At 40.4% G+C, this 16743-nt stretch overlaps 2 protein-coding genes across 5 annotated transcripts; both read left to right on the top strand.

Moving 5' to 3' along the window:
• Positions 1-155: 155 nt before the first annotated feature.
• ccdc59 (coiled-coil domain containing 59) lies at positions 156-4535 on the top strand. Of its 2 annotated transcripts, none has more exons than XM_072673953.1 (4): positions 156-345; positions 1835-2183; positions 3642-3750; positions 3865-4535. In XM_072673953.1, the coding sequence occupies exons 1-4, from the start codon at positions 201-203 to the stop codon at positions 4027-4029; spliced, it is 768 nt and encodes a 255-aa protein (XP_072530054.1). In that variant the 5' UTR covers positions 156-200; the 3' UTR covers positions 4030-4535. The 2 variants fall into 2 exon arrangements, with proteins under 2 accessions (XP_072530054.1, XP_072530053.1); XM_072673952.1 differs by having other exon boundaries at positions 3639-3750.
• A 1246-nt stretch (positions 4536-5781) lies between these two features.
• On the top strand, positions 5782-16187 carry cracr2ab (calcium release activated channel regulator 2Ab). Of its 3 annotated transcripts, none has more exons than XM_072673058.1 (18): positions 5782-6043; positions 6361-6439; positions 7240-7599; positions 8198-8309; positions 8426-8600; positions 8704-8850; positions 9707-9797; positions 10379-10474; positions 10554-10741; positions 10837-10908; positions 10996-11041; positions 11141-11232; positions 11928-12384; positions 12522-12660; positions 13171-13252; positions 14210-14426; positions 15504-15580; positions 15983-16187. In XM_072673058.1, the coding sequence occupies exons 3-18, from the start codon at positions 7393-7395 to the stop codon at positions 16068-16070; spliced, it is 2286 nt and encodes a 761-aa protein (XP_072529159.1). In that variant the 5' UTR covers positions 5782-6043; positions 6361-6439; positions 7240-7392; the 3' UTR covers positions 16071-16187. The 3 variants fall into 3 exon arrangements, with proteins under 3 accessions (XP_072529159.1, XP_072529158.1, XP_072529160.1); XM_072673057.1 differs by having other exon boundaries at positions 6358-6439; XM_072673059.1 differs by lacking the exons at positions 5782-6043; positions 6361-6439 and having other exon boundaries at positions 7520-7585.
• The last annotated feature ends 556 nt before the right edge of the window (positions 16188-16743 follow it).

Below are 16743 nucleotides of genomic sequence, written 5' to 3'. Positions count from 1 at the left end.
CATATATTTATAAAAAACATGATGATTATTCGACGTAAATATGTAGACATTAAAAAGCCCGGTGGAGCGGTAGCTCGTGGTCGATTAGTTATGTCTGCAGTTCAGTGTCTACGTAGAGAACTGTGCGCCGTCACGTGGTGTGCTGTGGCTTAGTACACATGTGTGTGTTTAGTGTGGGGTAGCTTCTATAGAGCTGTGCAATGGCACCTAATTTTAAAGGTAAAACGTCGTTTAAAGGTAAAAACCCACAGAGGGATTATTCAAAAGGCCCCCAGGCAGCTGCTGTTAAAAAGAAGAGAAAATGGATCCCGGTGAACAAGTTTTTCAGTGGCAGTGTGCAGGAAGGTGAGCTGGTCGTTAACTAGCTAACTTCGCTAGCTAGTGCTAGCAGACTTTAGTCAGCTAAGACAGTCGTTTTGTCTGGGACGTATTTAACTACATTGCCATGCTTTTGCTTTCTAAGGTGGGGTTCTGTGACCCTAATGTAAAACACACCGTCAACAAGAATTACTCACATGCAATATTGTCTATAACTATATAAGTAGTTTATATAGCTGTTCTGCAAGCACGAAGGACGCAAACATGACTATGCAGTGCAAGAAAACATTGGTCCATTAAGATTTCATGAGCCCAAGTTGGGATCCACTACTGTGGAAGGTCTGTGGACTATGGGGGTGTTTTACTGCCAGTCTTGATCTGCTTGTCATTATAATAATAATTCTTATTAAATTAATACACCTTTTTATGAGATCAAATGTGGTAAAATGACATATGACAGACTATTCTGTAATTATGAGAAAGTGTCTAGTAATTAATTTTTTTCTGAATTTAATTATGATGACCTAAAAAATGCAGACAAATGCTTTCTTTCGGTGTCGCTCAGGGTGCTCAGTTAGAAATCAGCTAAGATCTCCATGATTTAAGGATACTTAATAGTGTCCAAATACTACAATGCTGGCCACTGTGATTTAAGCTATGCATATAGTACAATCTTGTTGATTCAGTCAGCAGTCAGTTTATCTATCAATCTAGACTGTTAAGACTGTAGTTTTGACATGGAGACCTTTTCTATGTCCGTTATGTCATGTTTTTTTATGCTTTTGTTTTTATCACATCCCATAAAAACAAGATATGTTCTCTTAATTGCAAGTTGTTCTGTCATAATTATGATGTGGTTTTATGGCATATGTCATAACAATGAGACTTGTAATTACAAGGCTTTTGATATCATAATTGACATTTGTTATCTAATTACAAGAAGTTCTATGTCATAACGGACATCTTTTTATGCCATATTATCTTAATATCTTATTTTTGGCAATATGTCTCTGTACTGGACAGCAACAGTGAAGCATGTGTGAAATTACTATGTTAAATCATGATAAATGACTAAGGTAGGAAAGTATGACAAAGCGGACTGTATAACCGGGGGGGAAAATTAAACACTGCGCTGTCAGATTTATTTTGTTAATATTCACTGAAACAGAAAACATACATAGCTTATTGGTTCATAGTATGAACATCCAAGATTCGCTTTTACACACATTTCTCTCAAGACCTTATATGTTCCAAATCATGCATTCAACTTAACAGCTTAACAACTGGTGTCTTTCATTGTCTTTGTGGACAGACAGGATAAATCTATGGACAGACAGGATAAATATGGTAAAAGTGTATTGTGTAATGTCCCAGTAAAATGATGTGCAAGTCTGTTTGACTGCTAGTGCGTTATGTGAATGGTAAAAGTTTGTGTGTAAGCATCTTTGTTATCAGTGTTTTCTGGTCAAATCCCAAATGGAAAATGTCACATTTTAACGAAGCTGTTTGTCTGCAGGTCAGGGATTTGCCTTCAACAGGAAGCAGAAAGCACAACGCCAATACAGCAAACTTCTTCGAAAGGAGAGATGGAGAATGCAGAATTCCAAGCCACAGCTAAAAGACAATTATCCAGAGCATCTGAAGCACCTTTACATGGCTGAGCAGGAGAGGCTTGACGAAGAAGAGCAAGTGAAAAGACATCATAGGAAGAAAAGAAGAGCTGCTGATGCTGAGGAGGATAAAGGAGAGGACATGGAAGCAGCTTCTGTCAATTCCAGCTCTGTCACAGGGACTGCTGACTCGGCAGAGCAATCTGCTGCTTCTGTTTTATCTAATGAACTGCCACAGAGATCACAGAGTGAGAGGTGTGTATGTTATAATATCAGCTCACCAGTGTCAGTAACCACATAGTCCAGGTATAGTTCACCACATCAGTTGTGATGGTGCCAAATTTTGTTTAATATATAATATGGGTTCTTTGGATCAGACTATACTTGGTGGCTGCTTTGACATTATTGGTGATTCTACATTCATTTTCATACAACTTGCCTCTTTAAAACACTGTAGCAGAAGTGGGTATTTGGTGGATATTGCTGGGACAGGGCTATATCTACTATTCTGTAGCATACCCCCTTCTTTTGACAACAGTCTGTAAATATCTGAGAAGTGAGGAGACCAATTGCTGGGGTTTCGGGAGAGGAATGTTGTCCTATTCTTGTCTTATGTAGGATTCTAGCTGCTCAACAATCTTGGGTCATCTTTGCCTGAGTTGTCATTGTTTTCTATTGGTGAAATGTCTGAACTGCAGGCAGGTCCGATCACCATCTGGAGTTGCCTGTTGTGAAGCCATGATGGGAACATATACTGTTCAGCATTGACTGTGCCTTTCTAGATGTGTAAGCTGCCCACACCATAGGCAATAATGCAACCCCGTACCATCAGAGATGCAGTCTTTTGAACTGTCTGCTGATAACAATCTGGATGGTCCCTCTCCTCTTGAGTCCACAGGACATGGCATCAGTGGATTCCAATAATAATTTCACTTTATGAGTCATCTCGAATGATTCATCTCTATGATTTGACCACAGATCAGTTTCCATTTTAAATGAGCTTTGGCCTAGAGAAGACAGCAGCGTTTCTGAATCGTGTTGACATGGCTTCTACTTCATATGGCATGATATGGCTTTGACCTGCATTTGTGGATTGCACGGCGAACTTTGTTCACAGGCAGGGATTTCTGGATGAGTTTCCGAGCCCATGCAGTCATGCAGTACAGAATCATGCCTATTTTTAATGCAGTGCTGCCTAAGGGCCCCAAGATCATTAACATTATTGAGCAATATTGAGCATTGCCCGTCTTCCTTTTGCACCAATTTTTCTGATACTCTAAATCCTTTGATGATATTTTGCTCGGTTTATGGTGGGATATCCAAAATCTCACAATTTTACATTTTATGAAATTGGTTCACAAATTTTAAATGCAGTTTTCACAGATTCCCAGTCATGTGAATTAGTTGTTTCTTATTAGTACCACTTACTTTTCTAGCCTTTTGTTGCTCCTGTCCCAACTTTTGTGATCTGCATTACTGCCATCAAGTTCTAAATTAGTTCATATTTTTCATGAAATGATAAAATGTCTCATTTTCAACATCATGTTTATTTTCTGTAGTGAATGAAATGTGACGCTGTGAGATTTGCAAATCATTGCATTCAGGTTCTATTTAAATTTTACACAGCTTTCCAACTTTTTTGGAATTGGTGTAGTACATCAACAAACCACCTCTGCATGAATGTCCAAATTTGCTGTGTCCATGTGTCAGCAGTTCACACAAAGGCTCACAGAGGCAGTGGAAACAGAAGAAAATGTCTTCCTATCAGAAGTCGAAGCAAGACTATGAGAAGTTAAAGGAGGAACGAGAGAGGAAGAGAGAGGTGAGGGAGAAAATATTACAGTTTTAAAATGAATAAAGTACTTTTTTAAAGTATAAGTTTCATGCTTCACTGATATTACTGTATACTGATTATACTGTGTTATATGTATTGCAGGAATACCTGAAAGACAAAGAAGAGAGAGAGGAAGCTCTGAAAAAGTACAGGGAAAAGAAAAACGAAACGTATCAATTGTTGAAGAAGAAGACTAAGAAGGGTCAACCCAACCTGAATCTGCAGATGGAGCTGTTGCTTCAGAAGATCCAGTCCCAGCGCAAATGACAAAAGAGGACATGGCTACACGCCTACATTTAAAGGCCCAATCTGCGATTTATACATCTGGCAGACAACACAGACTGACAAAATGTACAAAGTGTACATTTAGTGTACCCTATTGGTACACTCTAGACTTTTTGTAACCACATCTGTGGCCCTGTTTCTGCAGTTCCTGAGAGTTTTATTGTATTGAGGCATCTTATGTGGTTTTGCTGTGTTTTTCAGCAATGTATAGACTGACTGCCTGAATGACGCCATTTACAGATGTATAAAAATGATATTAGTATGATGAAGTGTTTTAAGGGTGTGTTTAAGAGAAGATCTTAAAATTCTACATTAGAGATTCCTAGAGTCAATCTTGGGGATCTGCACATTTTGGGGCCCCTGTATTATTATATTTGAAAGTGTAATATTTGGATTTCTCACTCATGTTTAATGTCATAAAAGCTGTTGGTGCACATGTTCTTTATATAATCTGTGCAACTTTTTTGAATAAAACAGTTGAGTTTAAATATTGGTCATGCATACTCTATAGCTGTATTAATAGGCCACCCTTACTGTTACTGTGGCCACCATTTTTGCCCAAGACAAAATGACATCTGACATTTTTCTAGAGGTGGTTTTTGTACCTAGTTAACAGCAGATAACCTAAATTCAAGAGTGAGATGCAGCCGGGCTATAGCACAGCCTCCATATGCTGAGGCACACAGAATTTGAGTCAGCATTTGCAGACAAACCTGCCTTGGGTCAACAGTTTAGGCTTGGTGGAGGTGGTGGAATAATGTGGGGAATGTTTTCGTGCCACACATTTGGCCTGTTAATACCAATCGTTTGTCACTTGAATGTCACAGCCTATTTGAATATCGCTGACCTTGTGCATCCCTTCAGGGCCAGAGCTTACCACCTTCTAATGACTACTTCCAGCATGATAATGCACCATGTTACAGAGCCCAGCGCAGAGTTGTCTCAAACTGGACAATCGGTTCAGTGTTTTTTCGTGGCCTAGCGCCTTTGGGATTGGGTAGAATGGAAGATTTGCGATCACGTCAACATAGACCAGCATCATCTGAACATCTAGTCGAACCCATGCTGTGAGGACTCGAGACTGCTTTCAGAGCAAAGGGAGGGGGAGGCCTTTACCCAGCGTTGGTAGCTACATTAGTCTATATATTAAAAGGTGCTTGGTGTGTGTACATTCTGCATGTATGCATATGCATGAACTGCTCAACATTTAGATCCAACCAGACCTAAAAGCAATGTGTTTGGGCGATCGAGCAGTCTTTCGTGGAAAATTTAGACATGCCCAATTAAAGAACCAAGGCTCCAAGATGCATCTATAAGCAACTACATAAACTTTCTTAAATTTCGAGGGCTTTCTACATTTGGATTAAAACTACTTCACCTAAAAAATAATAATAACAGGTCATTCATGAAGGAGACTGGCAAGTCTGAGAGGACTTAGCTAGAAACAATGACCCAAAGCTCCAGTACAGTCAGAGCCAACCGGCTGTGAGCAGTTCAGCCGTGCCAAAGACACGTAACATAGCTGACAATCAGATAACAACACTACTGCCTCAAAATGAGGCCATAAGCGAACCTTTTATTAATAAATGGCTCTTATTTGAATCAGTTTCCAAACCACTGCATCTCATGGCAGCATAAAGGTCCCAGTTTGGACTCAGTCAAGCTGAGTCTGCGGGATGTTGCTAAACTTTAGCAGTTACCACATCGTTTGCAGGGTCGCGAGCGTGACTCAGACAACACAGGCTGAGGCGGTGGGCGCCCGTTACTATAGAAACAGTGAGGTGCGCTGACCGCGAGCGCAACTTCTCAGAAATAACCGCTCTCGCCTCTCCGAGTTCACTCAGACTGACAGAGCTGAATTAGGGCAGTTTAGCACGTCCGGAGGTAAAAGCCAACCTAAAATATTATAAGCACTAAGATACCGCTGAGGTACTTCGAGTTTTGTCACTTTAAGCCAGTTTCCCGAGGACTTTTTTTCACTTTAGGGAGCTCTGAGGTGAGTCTACAGTACTTTCTCTATTAGCTACCGTTGTTTGGCTTGTTTTGTTTAGACGTGCGTTTTGTCTGCGACGTTAGCTAGCTACTTTACTTTTTCCAGCTCGCCAGCTGGCTTGGCTAGCTAAATAATTACAAAATATGTCTAATCTCAAGTTAACCCCATCAACCTCGACGAGTCTGCAGCCCTGTTGTAGCTAAAGTGGGTCATATAAAATGTGCTTCGCCTTTAGACGGCAGCAGAAGGCTCATATGAAACGCAGACCCCATCGCTCTGCCAGCCTTTCTCGTCTTGAACCTGTTCCTCTGACACAGCAGGAACTTCAGCAGCTCCGACCGCAGAAACCCTTCCTGTTCCCTCCGAGGCTTGTGATGAAGTGTCTGACTTTGATGAAAGGTAGGTCTCTGGTTTCGAAGGCAAGATTTAATCCGACACTTTGACCAAGTTGTAGTAGCACACGTTTTGAGGGTGTTACCACAGTTCAGAGAATCCAGAAGAAGAGACAGACACTAGAAATGATGTGGCGAAGAAGCTCAGAAACTACTGACTGTGTTTCTGTTTTCTAATCAGTCACCATTTTATAACTGCAGTACACAGACAAAAGTATTGGGACACCTGCTCATGCGGTCTTCCGAAATCAAAGGGAGTTTGAAGACTTTCTGCTGATTTTGGAGCATTGCTGTGAGGATTTTAATTGCATTCAGCGATAGAAGTGTTAATAAGGTCACCCCATCTCATCCACAACTCCCCAACTCATCCCAAAGTACTGGACAGATCACCATCCATCATTCCAACATAGGACAGAGGTTGCACTGCTCCACAGCTCAATGCTTTATAGCCTACTACCTGATGTCGAGCATTAGGCAGGGTGCCCTAGGTTTTATGTTGATCTGCTTCGGAGAGTCCTATTCTATTGGCAGTACTTCTCTACAGGGGCTAAACAAGCTGTGTGTTTACATTATGGAAGCTGTGTCCACAAATTGTCCACACTTTAGACGTTTAGTGCACTTCAATGGAAAGAAAAACAGTAAAGGGGATTTACACTACTTACACCATGTCTCTCCACGCACACACACACTTACACGCATAAATAGGGTAGAGTGCTAAATCATGCATCATCAACTTCTCACTGAGCATTTTGTTCCATGGTGAAATAAATAATATTTAAATGACTGATGCTTTTTTGTCTCCTACAGGTTTAAAGAGAAATACAGCACAGTGACATATGATGTTATTTAACATCACCCTGTGCTCCTCTATTATTCCTTGCTTTGGATTGTGTAACATTTCCGTGATCTGCGATCTGTCCCAAGAAGGCAAAAGAGACTGTATTGCAGAGAGTCAGGACCATGTCTGAATTCCCACACAGACAGACCATGAATGTTGTCTGCAAAAGCTTGGAGAAAGAACAGAACCAGGCCCGCCCACAGCCGAGGAAGGGCTTAGAAAGAAAGGAATCAGGCTTGGCATCTGCTGCGGTGCTGGAAAAGACAAAGGAGTTTTTCCAGATCTGTGACAGCGAGGCTAAAGGCTACATTACAAGTACTGATATGAGGGTATAGTCTTTTCTCTTTTTCTATGGTCTTCACTTTAATTATTCTTTTTTTTTTCTACTAATGATCAAAACATGCACATTTTGTCAAAGGTTCTCTCAACAGTCCCTATGTGCTTGAAGTTACTGCAAATCTCTCTTGTCATTATATATAATATGATGGGCTCTGAGTGGGTTTGTGCATACGTCTTTACTGGGATACACATATTGAAAATCTTCTTTTAGCCTTTCCCTGCTTTGTAATCATCATTCATGTTCATTTACTAGATCTACTAGTACTAGATTTAAAGAGTCATCACATTCTTAAAGCTTTAAAATTTGAAATTACGGTTGACCTCAGGCCTCTTTTGCATATATATCAATAAGTATGGCGTCTAGACTTGTGCACAGGCCACACTGGTAATTAGATTTTCACTGCATTAAAATATTGTGGTTTATGATGGATTAATTACAGAAAAAAAGTGTAATTTTGTCAAGGCTATTCAAACGTTTGCTGTAGCTGTTTTTGACCTGAAGTGGCCACAGTGTATGCAACATGTGCCTAGTAACATTAACTGTGTATATTGGGCTGCCCTGACATACCCCTCGGCTCGTTTTTTCAGAGATTGCACAGAGAGCTGCCACTCTCTGAGGACGAGCTGGAGAATGTCTTTGACTCACTAGACTCAGACAAAAATGGCTACCTAACTCTGGGAGAGTTCTCCTCTGGATTCAGTGAGTTTGCTAATCACACACCTTGAAGAGAGATTTGAAGTCATACATATAATAGTTACACTGATGGCAAAAGACAGACATTCTGAGTCTCATTGTGTTTCCTCCTTTTGCCCCAGGTGACTTTTTGCATGGTCGTAGAATGAGCGAAGTTGAGGATCAGATCACAGGTCTCTTACACAAAGTTCCAGAAGCTCTGTATCAGGATGAAGCACAAGCAGGGAATGAGGATGAGGAGGAGAGACACTTTAGCTTGTTGATGGAGAGCCTGGGTGCCAGCAACGTCTTTGAGGAGTCAGTGACGTTTTTATTTTGTATTTTGACAAAATCAAGCATTGCATTTACAAGCAGGTGCCACAGACCTTATTGCATCTGTCTTCGTTCTCTATCTCTGTAGACCCAGTGAAGTGCGAAGTCTGTGGGCTCAGCTAAGAAAAGACGAGCCTCACCTACTGTACAACTTTGAAGAGTTCCTTTCCAGAGTCACATCCCATACCAGAGCAATCCAACAGGAGAGGAAGGAGATGGAAAGTGCCTTCAGAAAGTGAGAAACCACCGTTTTGTTTTGTTTTTTAAATGTGTTAATTAGAGATGACACCAGTCACATAAGCTATTCAGTATCACTGTGAGGTTCATGTAGACAGAAAGATACCACAAATGACACTGTGCCATCTGCATTGTGAATCCCAGTACAATCCAAAAGGTACAGCACATCATGGAGAACGTATATATCATTCTTTGTAGATACATAAGGTTATAAGGCTATAAGTATAATACACTAACAAAAGAAGCATTTTAACAATTATTTGCTAAGATACCACTTTAGGGTTAGTCATTTTGTCATAGATTTAATGGAATGGTGCTTTTTGAAAATGGCCCAGATTGAAAACTTTATTCCTATAATTTCCACTTTGTGGACATAATCCCCCATTTATGATATTATTTGCCTTGTACTGTGACCGACGTGTTCACAGTAAAAGATTATTCTAATACTGTATAGAATGCTTTTTATCCATGTCCAGTGGCCCTTAAGCTTTGAAGTAAGAGTAACTCAGAAATGCATAATTACATAAAGTCTAGCTACAGACGGAGGTGACTGAATGATTTAACCCGTGACAGGTGGTATTAGGCACAATTTTTTATGTTCCTCCTAATTGGTTGCTTACATCTTAGTAGGGCTTCGGAAATGTAAATACTGTGAGAAGTACGTTGGCATGATTTGGCCTGAAAGGCCCATTTGTTTAACTCTAGTTTTATCAATTCATGTGTAAATATTCATGTATTAAATGCTGATTTATTGATACGCCTGTATAATAATTTTGTTGTAATTAACCACAAATGGAGCAAAGAACATGCATAGATCAAAATGAGCCAAAATGTTTACTTCCTTTTTTCTACAGGAAGGCTGCAACACATGATAGTGAAATCCAACGACTTTATGAGGAAATGGAGCAACAGATGAAAAATGAGAAAGATCAACTGCTTCTCAAAGTGAGCTGCATTTCTCACTCCTAATTCTCACTGCATAGAACAGTGCTTTTCTATGTTGCTAGAGCTTACTATAATCCACAGGGAAAAAACGTTACATGGCTGGCTTCGCATGTCTCGGAGGAGACATGTTAAGTCCTTAACCTTCTAGTGTCGGGAGTGTTGCTAGTGCTAGGGGGAGCTACAAACAGTAGGGTTAGTTGGCAGGACCCAATTGGGAGAAAAAGGGAAAAATTTAAAGCATAAATTAGCATTAATTAAGTCTGTAGCTGCTCAAACATAAAGCATGTTATTTTCAGCAAATTGTGATGCACAGTTACATAACAACAACATTGTCAGTGTGGCCTTGTGCAAGTGCATAAACTCCTTAAGCATTTCAAAGACAATTCAGGGGAACTGTGGAGGTCAAGTTTAGATCCGGAAGCCAGTCTTACTGGCCCTCTAAGGTGCTCAAACGTTTGCACAGGCCAACTGCATTAGGATTGTTTATGTATGATTAGGTTTTGTGAAATGTTGAAACTACAAGAAACACGTGAATTGTTTACCATGTTTTAATGATCACTCTTACTCTTTGTTTTCTCCAGGATTCAGAGCGTCTGCAACTGCGCAGTCAGGATCTACAGCAGCAGCTAAGCAGCAAAGAGCAGGAGCTGGAGCAGCTCTTCCTCAAACAAAGGAGGGTGGGTGCTGCACTGTATATTTAGGAAAGAAGTACTTGTGTAAGAATTACTTGCAAATAATCTATAGTTTCGCCTCTAGTTGGAGCACCAGTGTCGAGAGCTGCACAGTGAGCAGCAGGAGAGTCGGGTGGAGAATATAAAACTGAAAATGACCAATGAAGAACTTTCTCGCGATCTGGAGAACACCTGTCATGAGCTCTCATTGGCTCAAGAGCAGCTGGCCATTCTGCAGGAAAAGGCCTCAAGGCTACAGCAGGAAAGAGAAATGTAGGCCAGAGCACTCATACATGCACAAACATACATCTTCTAACATAGTCGATACACATTATCACATGCATACAATGCTCATTTGTCTCACACAGGGAGATGTACAGAATCACAGAGGGACTTCAGAGAGAGAAACAAAGCCTAATGAAACAGTTAGACCTGCTCAGGTAAGTCCCTCACACACACACAGGTTCAAGCCCATCATCTATAATTCATGGTTTACCTGTATATAATTCAGTGTTGTTGTCTTTCAGAGAAATGAATAAACATTTAAGAGATGAACGAGATGTCAGCTCTTTAGTAAGTGTTTAGATTCTTCTCACATCATCCAATGTTTATCTATTTCTGTGGTAGCTGCATGTTTCTCACAGAACACTTGTTGATTTTGTTTCTGTATAGAAACAAGGCAACTCATTAAAGAAAAGCACCCACAAACAGCGACCATCTTCAACCTTCATAAAGCGTTCTGACAAAACAAAGACTGCAAAAAGGTACATCATCGTGATGATTCTCGGCTTGTGTTGTTGTTTATGGAAATGATTTGCTGACTCTTTGTTGTGTAGGGTTGGGCGGTGTAATGGTAATATGGTATATACAGCGGTATGTAAACCTGGCAAATACAAGGGAGGTGACCTAGATGTGCCTTAAAACAGTCAAACACTCCTAAGACCATTGACTTGACTTTGTGCTCTCAGGGTATGGATCCAACATGACTCTATTGCATTATAGTCACTCAAACACAAGTTGCTGAACTTCGCTCTCTCAGGCATGTTTTCAACACTAGCGTATTTAGCCCAAATGTTAGTGAGAATAGCAAGCGTACTCACAACATCAGTCACTCAACATCAGTCACATCATTATCTCTTTAAACGTTTATATGTGGACTGTCAGCCAGCCAGACTTGAACATGTTCTGTGGTGAACAGAATGTTATCATGCTAACCAAGCTAAGGTTTTGAAATAACGCAGGATGAGATGGCACAAAAGCCACATAAACATAGAATCATTGGTACTACTTGTACAACTTACGCTACTCCCCATCCCCGGTCATGCTGTGTACCACAGTAATATTTGGAGATGGTATGATGGTAAAAAAGGTGCATACCACCCAACCCTGAAGCTGCAGTAGTGCATGAAAAAACTCCCCGTGGGCACTCATGTTTCTTCTTTCTCTATCCTCGTTGTAGTGAAGTTAGCACTGAAGAACTGACTCAACGCTCGGAAAACATGCCCTCCACCACAGTGAATGGCTATGGCCCACATACAACCTCAAGGGCCCAGCAGAATGCAGCTCCAGGTCCAGTAGCAACGAGTTCAGGTCAAGATTTGGTGGATGCGCCACCAGAGGGCTGGCCATTGCGTCGAGTCATTTCCATTGAGGAGGACCACCTCCCACACCTGCTACAAGGAGACCCTCATCCTCTGTTCCATCAACTGAGTGAGGAAGAGAAGGAAGGAGGGGAAGAAAATGCTCAAATTGAACTGAACATGAGCCCCATTTATTCCTCAAACGTTTCCCTAGCCTCTGCTCACTCACCTTCACCTTCCCATATGAAGAAGCCTTTCTCCAAACAGAAAAGAGGGAAAGGGGGTGTGCCCTCTTCAGCTAGGGGCCAGCCAGTAGGCAAGGAGACTTTGCAGAGGGTGAATGATTATTTTACCTAATTCATGAATGACAGTAACCCCAAAAAATTATTAATTATTTTGTTATTACACATGTTATTACATGTGCTACTCCTTAGAGTCATACTGAAAGATACTGTTTGTGTTTGTGACTTTAGGGTCCAGTGGAGGGGGCTGTGGCCACCCCTGAACGCCTCTTTAAGGTTATTCTAGTGGGCAACTCAAATGTGGGCAAGACAGCTTTCCTGCGCCGCTTTTGTAATGGCCATTTCCACACAGCCACCACAGCTACTGTCGGTTAGTTTCACATTATTTTGCATTTTTCATTGCTTTTCATACAATTTTCATTTTACATGCCACTGTTTAGACAGACGGACTGACTGACATAGTTTTAAAAAAGAGCGTTTACATACTTGATACGTATTCTGGCATATCTTTCTGCTGTTGCAAGAAAAAATACTATCACATGAGATGGCTTGGGAAGTCCCACTCCCTCCGCCTGGTACACATTTCACAGCAGATTATGTCAAGCTCCATCAGTCTAACGGCCCACACACAACAAAAGCAGTTCAGCTTGTAGTCATACTGAATAATGCCCCCTTGTGGCCATTGGTCAATATTGTTTTAAAAGCACAAATACAGATTTCAAACACATTTGGCCACTTTCCCAGATAAATCCTACAAATAATTTCCATTGGCAATTCACTGTTAATCCATGTCTGGGAAATGGACCCAATGTATGTGTGTGTGTTTTGGAAAGTAAAATGGATAGACACTGAACTAAAGCACTCTTGTCTTTTTGTAAAGGTATTGACTACAGTGTTCGTACTCTGAATCTGGGAAATAGTCATGCCGCTCTTCAGTTATGGGACACTGCAGGTCAGGAGAGGTGAGTAATTTGATTAACTTAGTTGCATTTCCAGGATGGCCCATTTAAGGCAAGGGCCCCATTATATACAGTCCAATGTCAAAGGGGGCCAGATAAATTTTTATTAGAAAACTGTGATACTGTGTCGACATCCTTTCAAGAGAGGCATCCTGTTTCTAGTTTACCATGGATAATTAGAAATCACTAGCACATTAATAAATAGTGTTCAGGTTGGTTTTGACCCTGGAGGTTCACATAGAGACCTAACTATGCTACCTAACATTTCTCAAGAGCTGTGAAGATTCTGTCTTAGATCCTGTTTTCACTGAATATTCCTAAAAAATTTTTTTGAAAATATTTCTGTCTACGCTGAGACGAAAAAGTAAAAGTACCTCATAGGACCACAAAGAAGGAAGAAAACACAGAGATTTTATTTAATTACACTCTACTCCCTATGTAGTGCAAAACTACAGATTTTACATTTAAATAGAGCATTATATTTGTGATTTTTTGGATTTATTGGATTAGTAACTTCAGGCAGGGACTTGAGTTTGCGTGGTCTATCACTTTATAGCTGCGCTCTTGTTACTCCTAGACCCTAGATACTGTAAGACAGTAAAAACACTTACAGTTAACTGGGGCAGATTTAGCAGGACATACATTTCACAACCTGAGTTGTGGCATTGTCTGTGTTTAAAGTCACTGAGCTTCTTGAGTTTCTTCAGTATGACTCATTTGGTTGCCAGTATTTGTCTACAGACACTGTATGACTATGTGGTTTATTTTATGCACCTGTTAGCAGTGATGTATTAAACAGGTAAAAAATGTAAAACCTGAAGGGCTAGTGAAATGTCAGCATCCACCAGACATGTGGACGGTACACTAAAAACCTAATTTGCCTAATTATGCCTGATCATCAAAAACTCCAACTCCTCTGTTTGAATGAACAATAAATGAAGCTTGTCCCATCTCTTGTAGGTATCGAAGTATTACTAAGCAGTTTTTCCGCAAGGCTGATGGTGTGGTGGTGCTCTACGATGTAACCATGCATGGCAGCTTTAGGTCAGTGCGCTCCTGGCTTAACAGCATACAGGAAGCAGTGGGGGACCCAATTCCTGTCATGCTTTTAGGCAACAAATCAGACAAGGAGAGTTTAAGAGAGGTGCCGACTAAGGAGGGGAAAAGGCTGGCTGAGGTAAGGTTTAAAACACATACTTTAGGCCACAGTATTCATCTGTAGATTTAGCATATATTTAGTGCACTGACAAAGGCACATTACAGAAAATAAACAAGAATACAGCTCCAGACTCTTCTGTAAAGCCTCCTTAATATTTCACTCATCACTTTGTTTGGTATGTAGCTTGTTTTTAAAACCAACTCCAGAAAAGACAAATGCTCATATTTACAGAAACTCCTTGCTCTGAATAGTGTACTAAAACTTCCCTTCCCTTTTGCTATTCTTGATTTTATATAAAGATATTTATATAGAATAAAAAATATATTGGCAGAGCTGACTAGCAGTGGATTCACATGGATACCAGATCAAGGATGTTCCAGTAAGTGTTTGGACACAGCTAGCTGTCAGTAGCTTGGCCTAAACTTTGTCTTACTGAACTTTGAAGTAAAACCATATTTCTGTACATGAATTCTGAACTGACAATCCCCTTGTTGCTCCATATAGCCCACGCAGACCACAGGTGTGCACAGGGCAGATATGTGCTCCATATATATATAAAAAGTAACTATTAAAAGTAAAAATATTAAAAGTAACTTTGGCAAGAACCATATTGGGATTGGTTCAGAGCATCTCCAAAACATCAAGCAGGTACTAGGGGTTGTTCCCCACATACTGACTAATATTAATACTAATACTGTCTGTGTCTTATGAAGTCAATACTTCTACGAGTAAGAGTTGTTGTTGAAGTACGAGGGAGACCCACAAACAACATTAGACAGGTGGCTTTAAAGATATGGCTGATTGTGTATGTGTGTATAAATGTATACACATTATCTTGCTTGTACATTTTTCATTGCTCTTCATCATTCTTTAATCAAATTACTACAATCAAATGCTGCTTAAAAACTGTTAAACATTAATTGTGAAGTTCAGGTTTAGGCCAGGCACACTTCCAGTTTACATCCAAATCCAGATACAGATATTTCAAGCTCTATACAGATACAGATATATTTTGGTGGCATTTGTTTCACTGGTTATACGTTCCTTTATAACTGCATTTCATTTTGAGTTGTTTTCTCCTCTTATGTTTAACAGGAAAGTGGTTTGATGTTCTACGAGTGCAGTGCTTATACAGGTTACAATGTACTAGAGGCCATGTTACATCTAGCCAGGTAAGGGTGGTACTCGATAGCAATGACACACCGTTCATATATCCAAATTTAAATAATTGCAAACCAGGCATCATTTATACTTTTGAAAAAATATTGAACTAACACTTGTGACCTGAATCATGCAGTAAAAGAGGAAACCACAGCAGTGTGTATGGTGGCCATGACAGGAAGGTGTGGGTGTGGGGAATTATTTATTGTGGTTTTTATCAGTTTGGTGAGAGTGTGTGTGGGGATACAATGCTGTTGGTGTTTTACTGAGTATTTTGTTGTGTTTCCTTGAACATCGTTTGTGTTTTGTTAAATAGAATGCTGTAAATGTGCAATCTGCTCTTGTTTGTGTATTGTTTACTCAATGCTGTTTACCTGTTGTTTACTCAGTGAGGCTTTGTCTTTGTTGATCAGAGTGCTGAGGGAGCAGGAGGACAGAGTGTGGGAGAACACAGTGCGACTGGTGGATCAGCCAGTGAAGAAGAAATCCTGCTGCAAGTGACCGCACATGCTCTCACATAGACTGTATTCCTATCTTTGTGGGATCTTTTAATTTACTTCTGTACTACTGTATTTAAATGCTGCTCTGCCTACAAATACAACCAACCCTAAACCTAAATGTTTAAATAAAAGCTGCTTTTTTGTGGGTTTTGTGGGCTTTTTTATTCCAGGGATGTCCAGTCTTATCTGAAAATAGCCGGTGTGGCTGCAGGTGTTCATGCTAAACAATCACCTGATTTCACTTGTTTAATCAATTAACCAGTGTTTAAACAACTGATCACATGTGCTTCTGCTTGGCTGGAATTAAAAGCTGCAGCCACACGCTGCGGCCCCTCACAGACAAGATTGGACACCCCTGCCTCACGCAGATGTAATGAATAGCAAGGAAGAACCTCTTGCCAGAGGAGCTCTACAATGACTTGTAAAGGGTGTATGTGACCTTGAGTGTTACATCCTGATAAAAGAGAGTGATTTAGATGTAATTAAGAAATTCCTCTGAGGTGAATCTCTCTTTACTCCTCACATCTTTTATCTGTCTCTTTTATATTTGATTAACCGACTGATAAAGACGATATTCAGTCATGTCTGCAAAAAACCCAAACATTCAAGGCCTACTCAAGAGAAGTTTTGTTTTGTTGGGATCAAATATGGGGATCAATGTTGACAGACAGCTC

The sequence above is a fragment of the Salminus brasiliensis genome, chromosome 2, assembly GCF_030463535.1.
Source record: "Salminus brasiliensis chromosome 2, fSalBra1.hap2, whole genome shotgun sequence".
NCBI classification, from domain to species: Eukaryota; Metazoa; Chordata; class Actinopteri; order Characiformes; family Bryconidae; genus Salminus; species Salminus brasiliensis.
This window is presented reverse-complemented; position numbering and strand designations above follow the sequence as displayed.

Excerpts from the sequence above, each read along its gene's own strand:
- ccdc59 (XM_072673952.1), top strand. The coding sequence starts at position 201 with ATGGCACCTAATTTTAAAGGTAAAACGTCGTTTAAAGGTAAAAACCCA. Across the intron at positions 346-1,834 it reads CAGTGGCAGTGTGCAGGAAG|GTCAGGGATTTGCCTTCAAC; the intron begins GTGAGCTGGTCG and ends GTTTGTCTGCAG. Across the intron at positions 2,184-3,638 it reads CAGAGATCACAGAGTGAGAG|CAGTTCACACAAAGGCTCAC; the intron begins GTGTGTATGTTA and ends TCCATGTGTCAG.
- cracr2ab (XM_072673058.1), top strand. The coding sequence starts at position 7,393 with ATGTCTGAATTCCCACACAGACAGACCATGAATGTTGTCTGCAAAAGC. Across the intron at positions 10,742-10,836 it reads CTACAGCAGGAAAGAGAAAT|GGAGATGTACAGAATCACAG; the intron begins GTAGGCCAGAGC and ends TGTCTCACACAG. Across the intron at positions 15,581-15,982 it reads GCCATGTTACATCTAGCCAG|AGTGCTGAGGGAGCAGGAGG; the intron begins GTAAGGGTGGTA and ends TTTGTTGATCAG.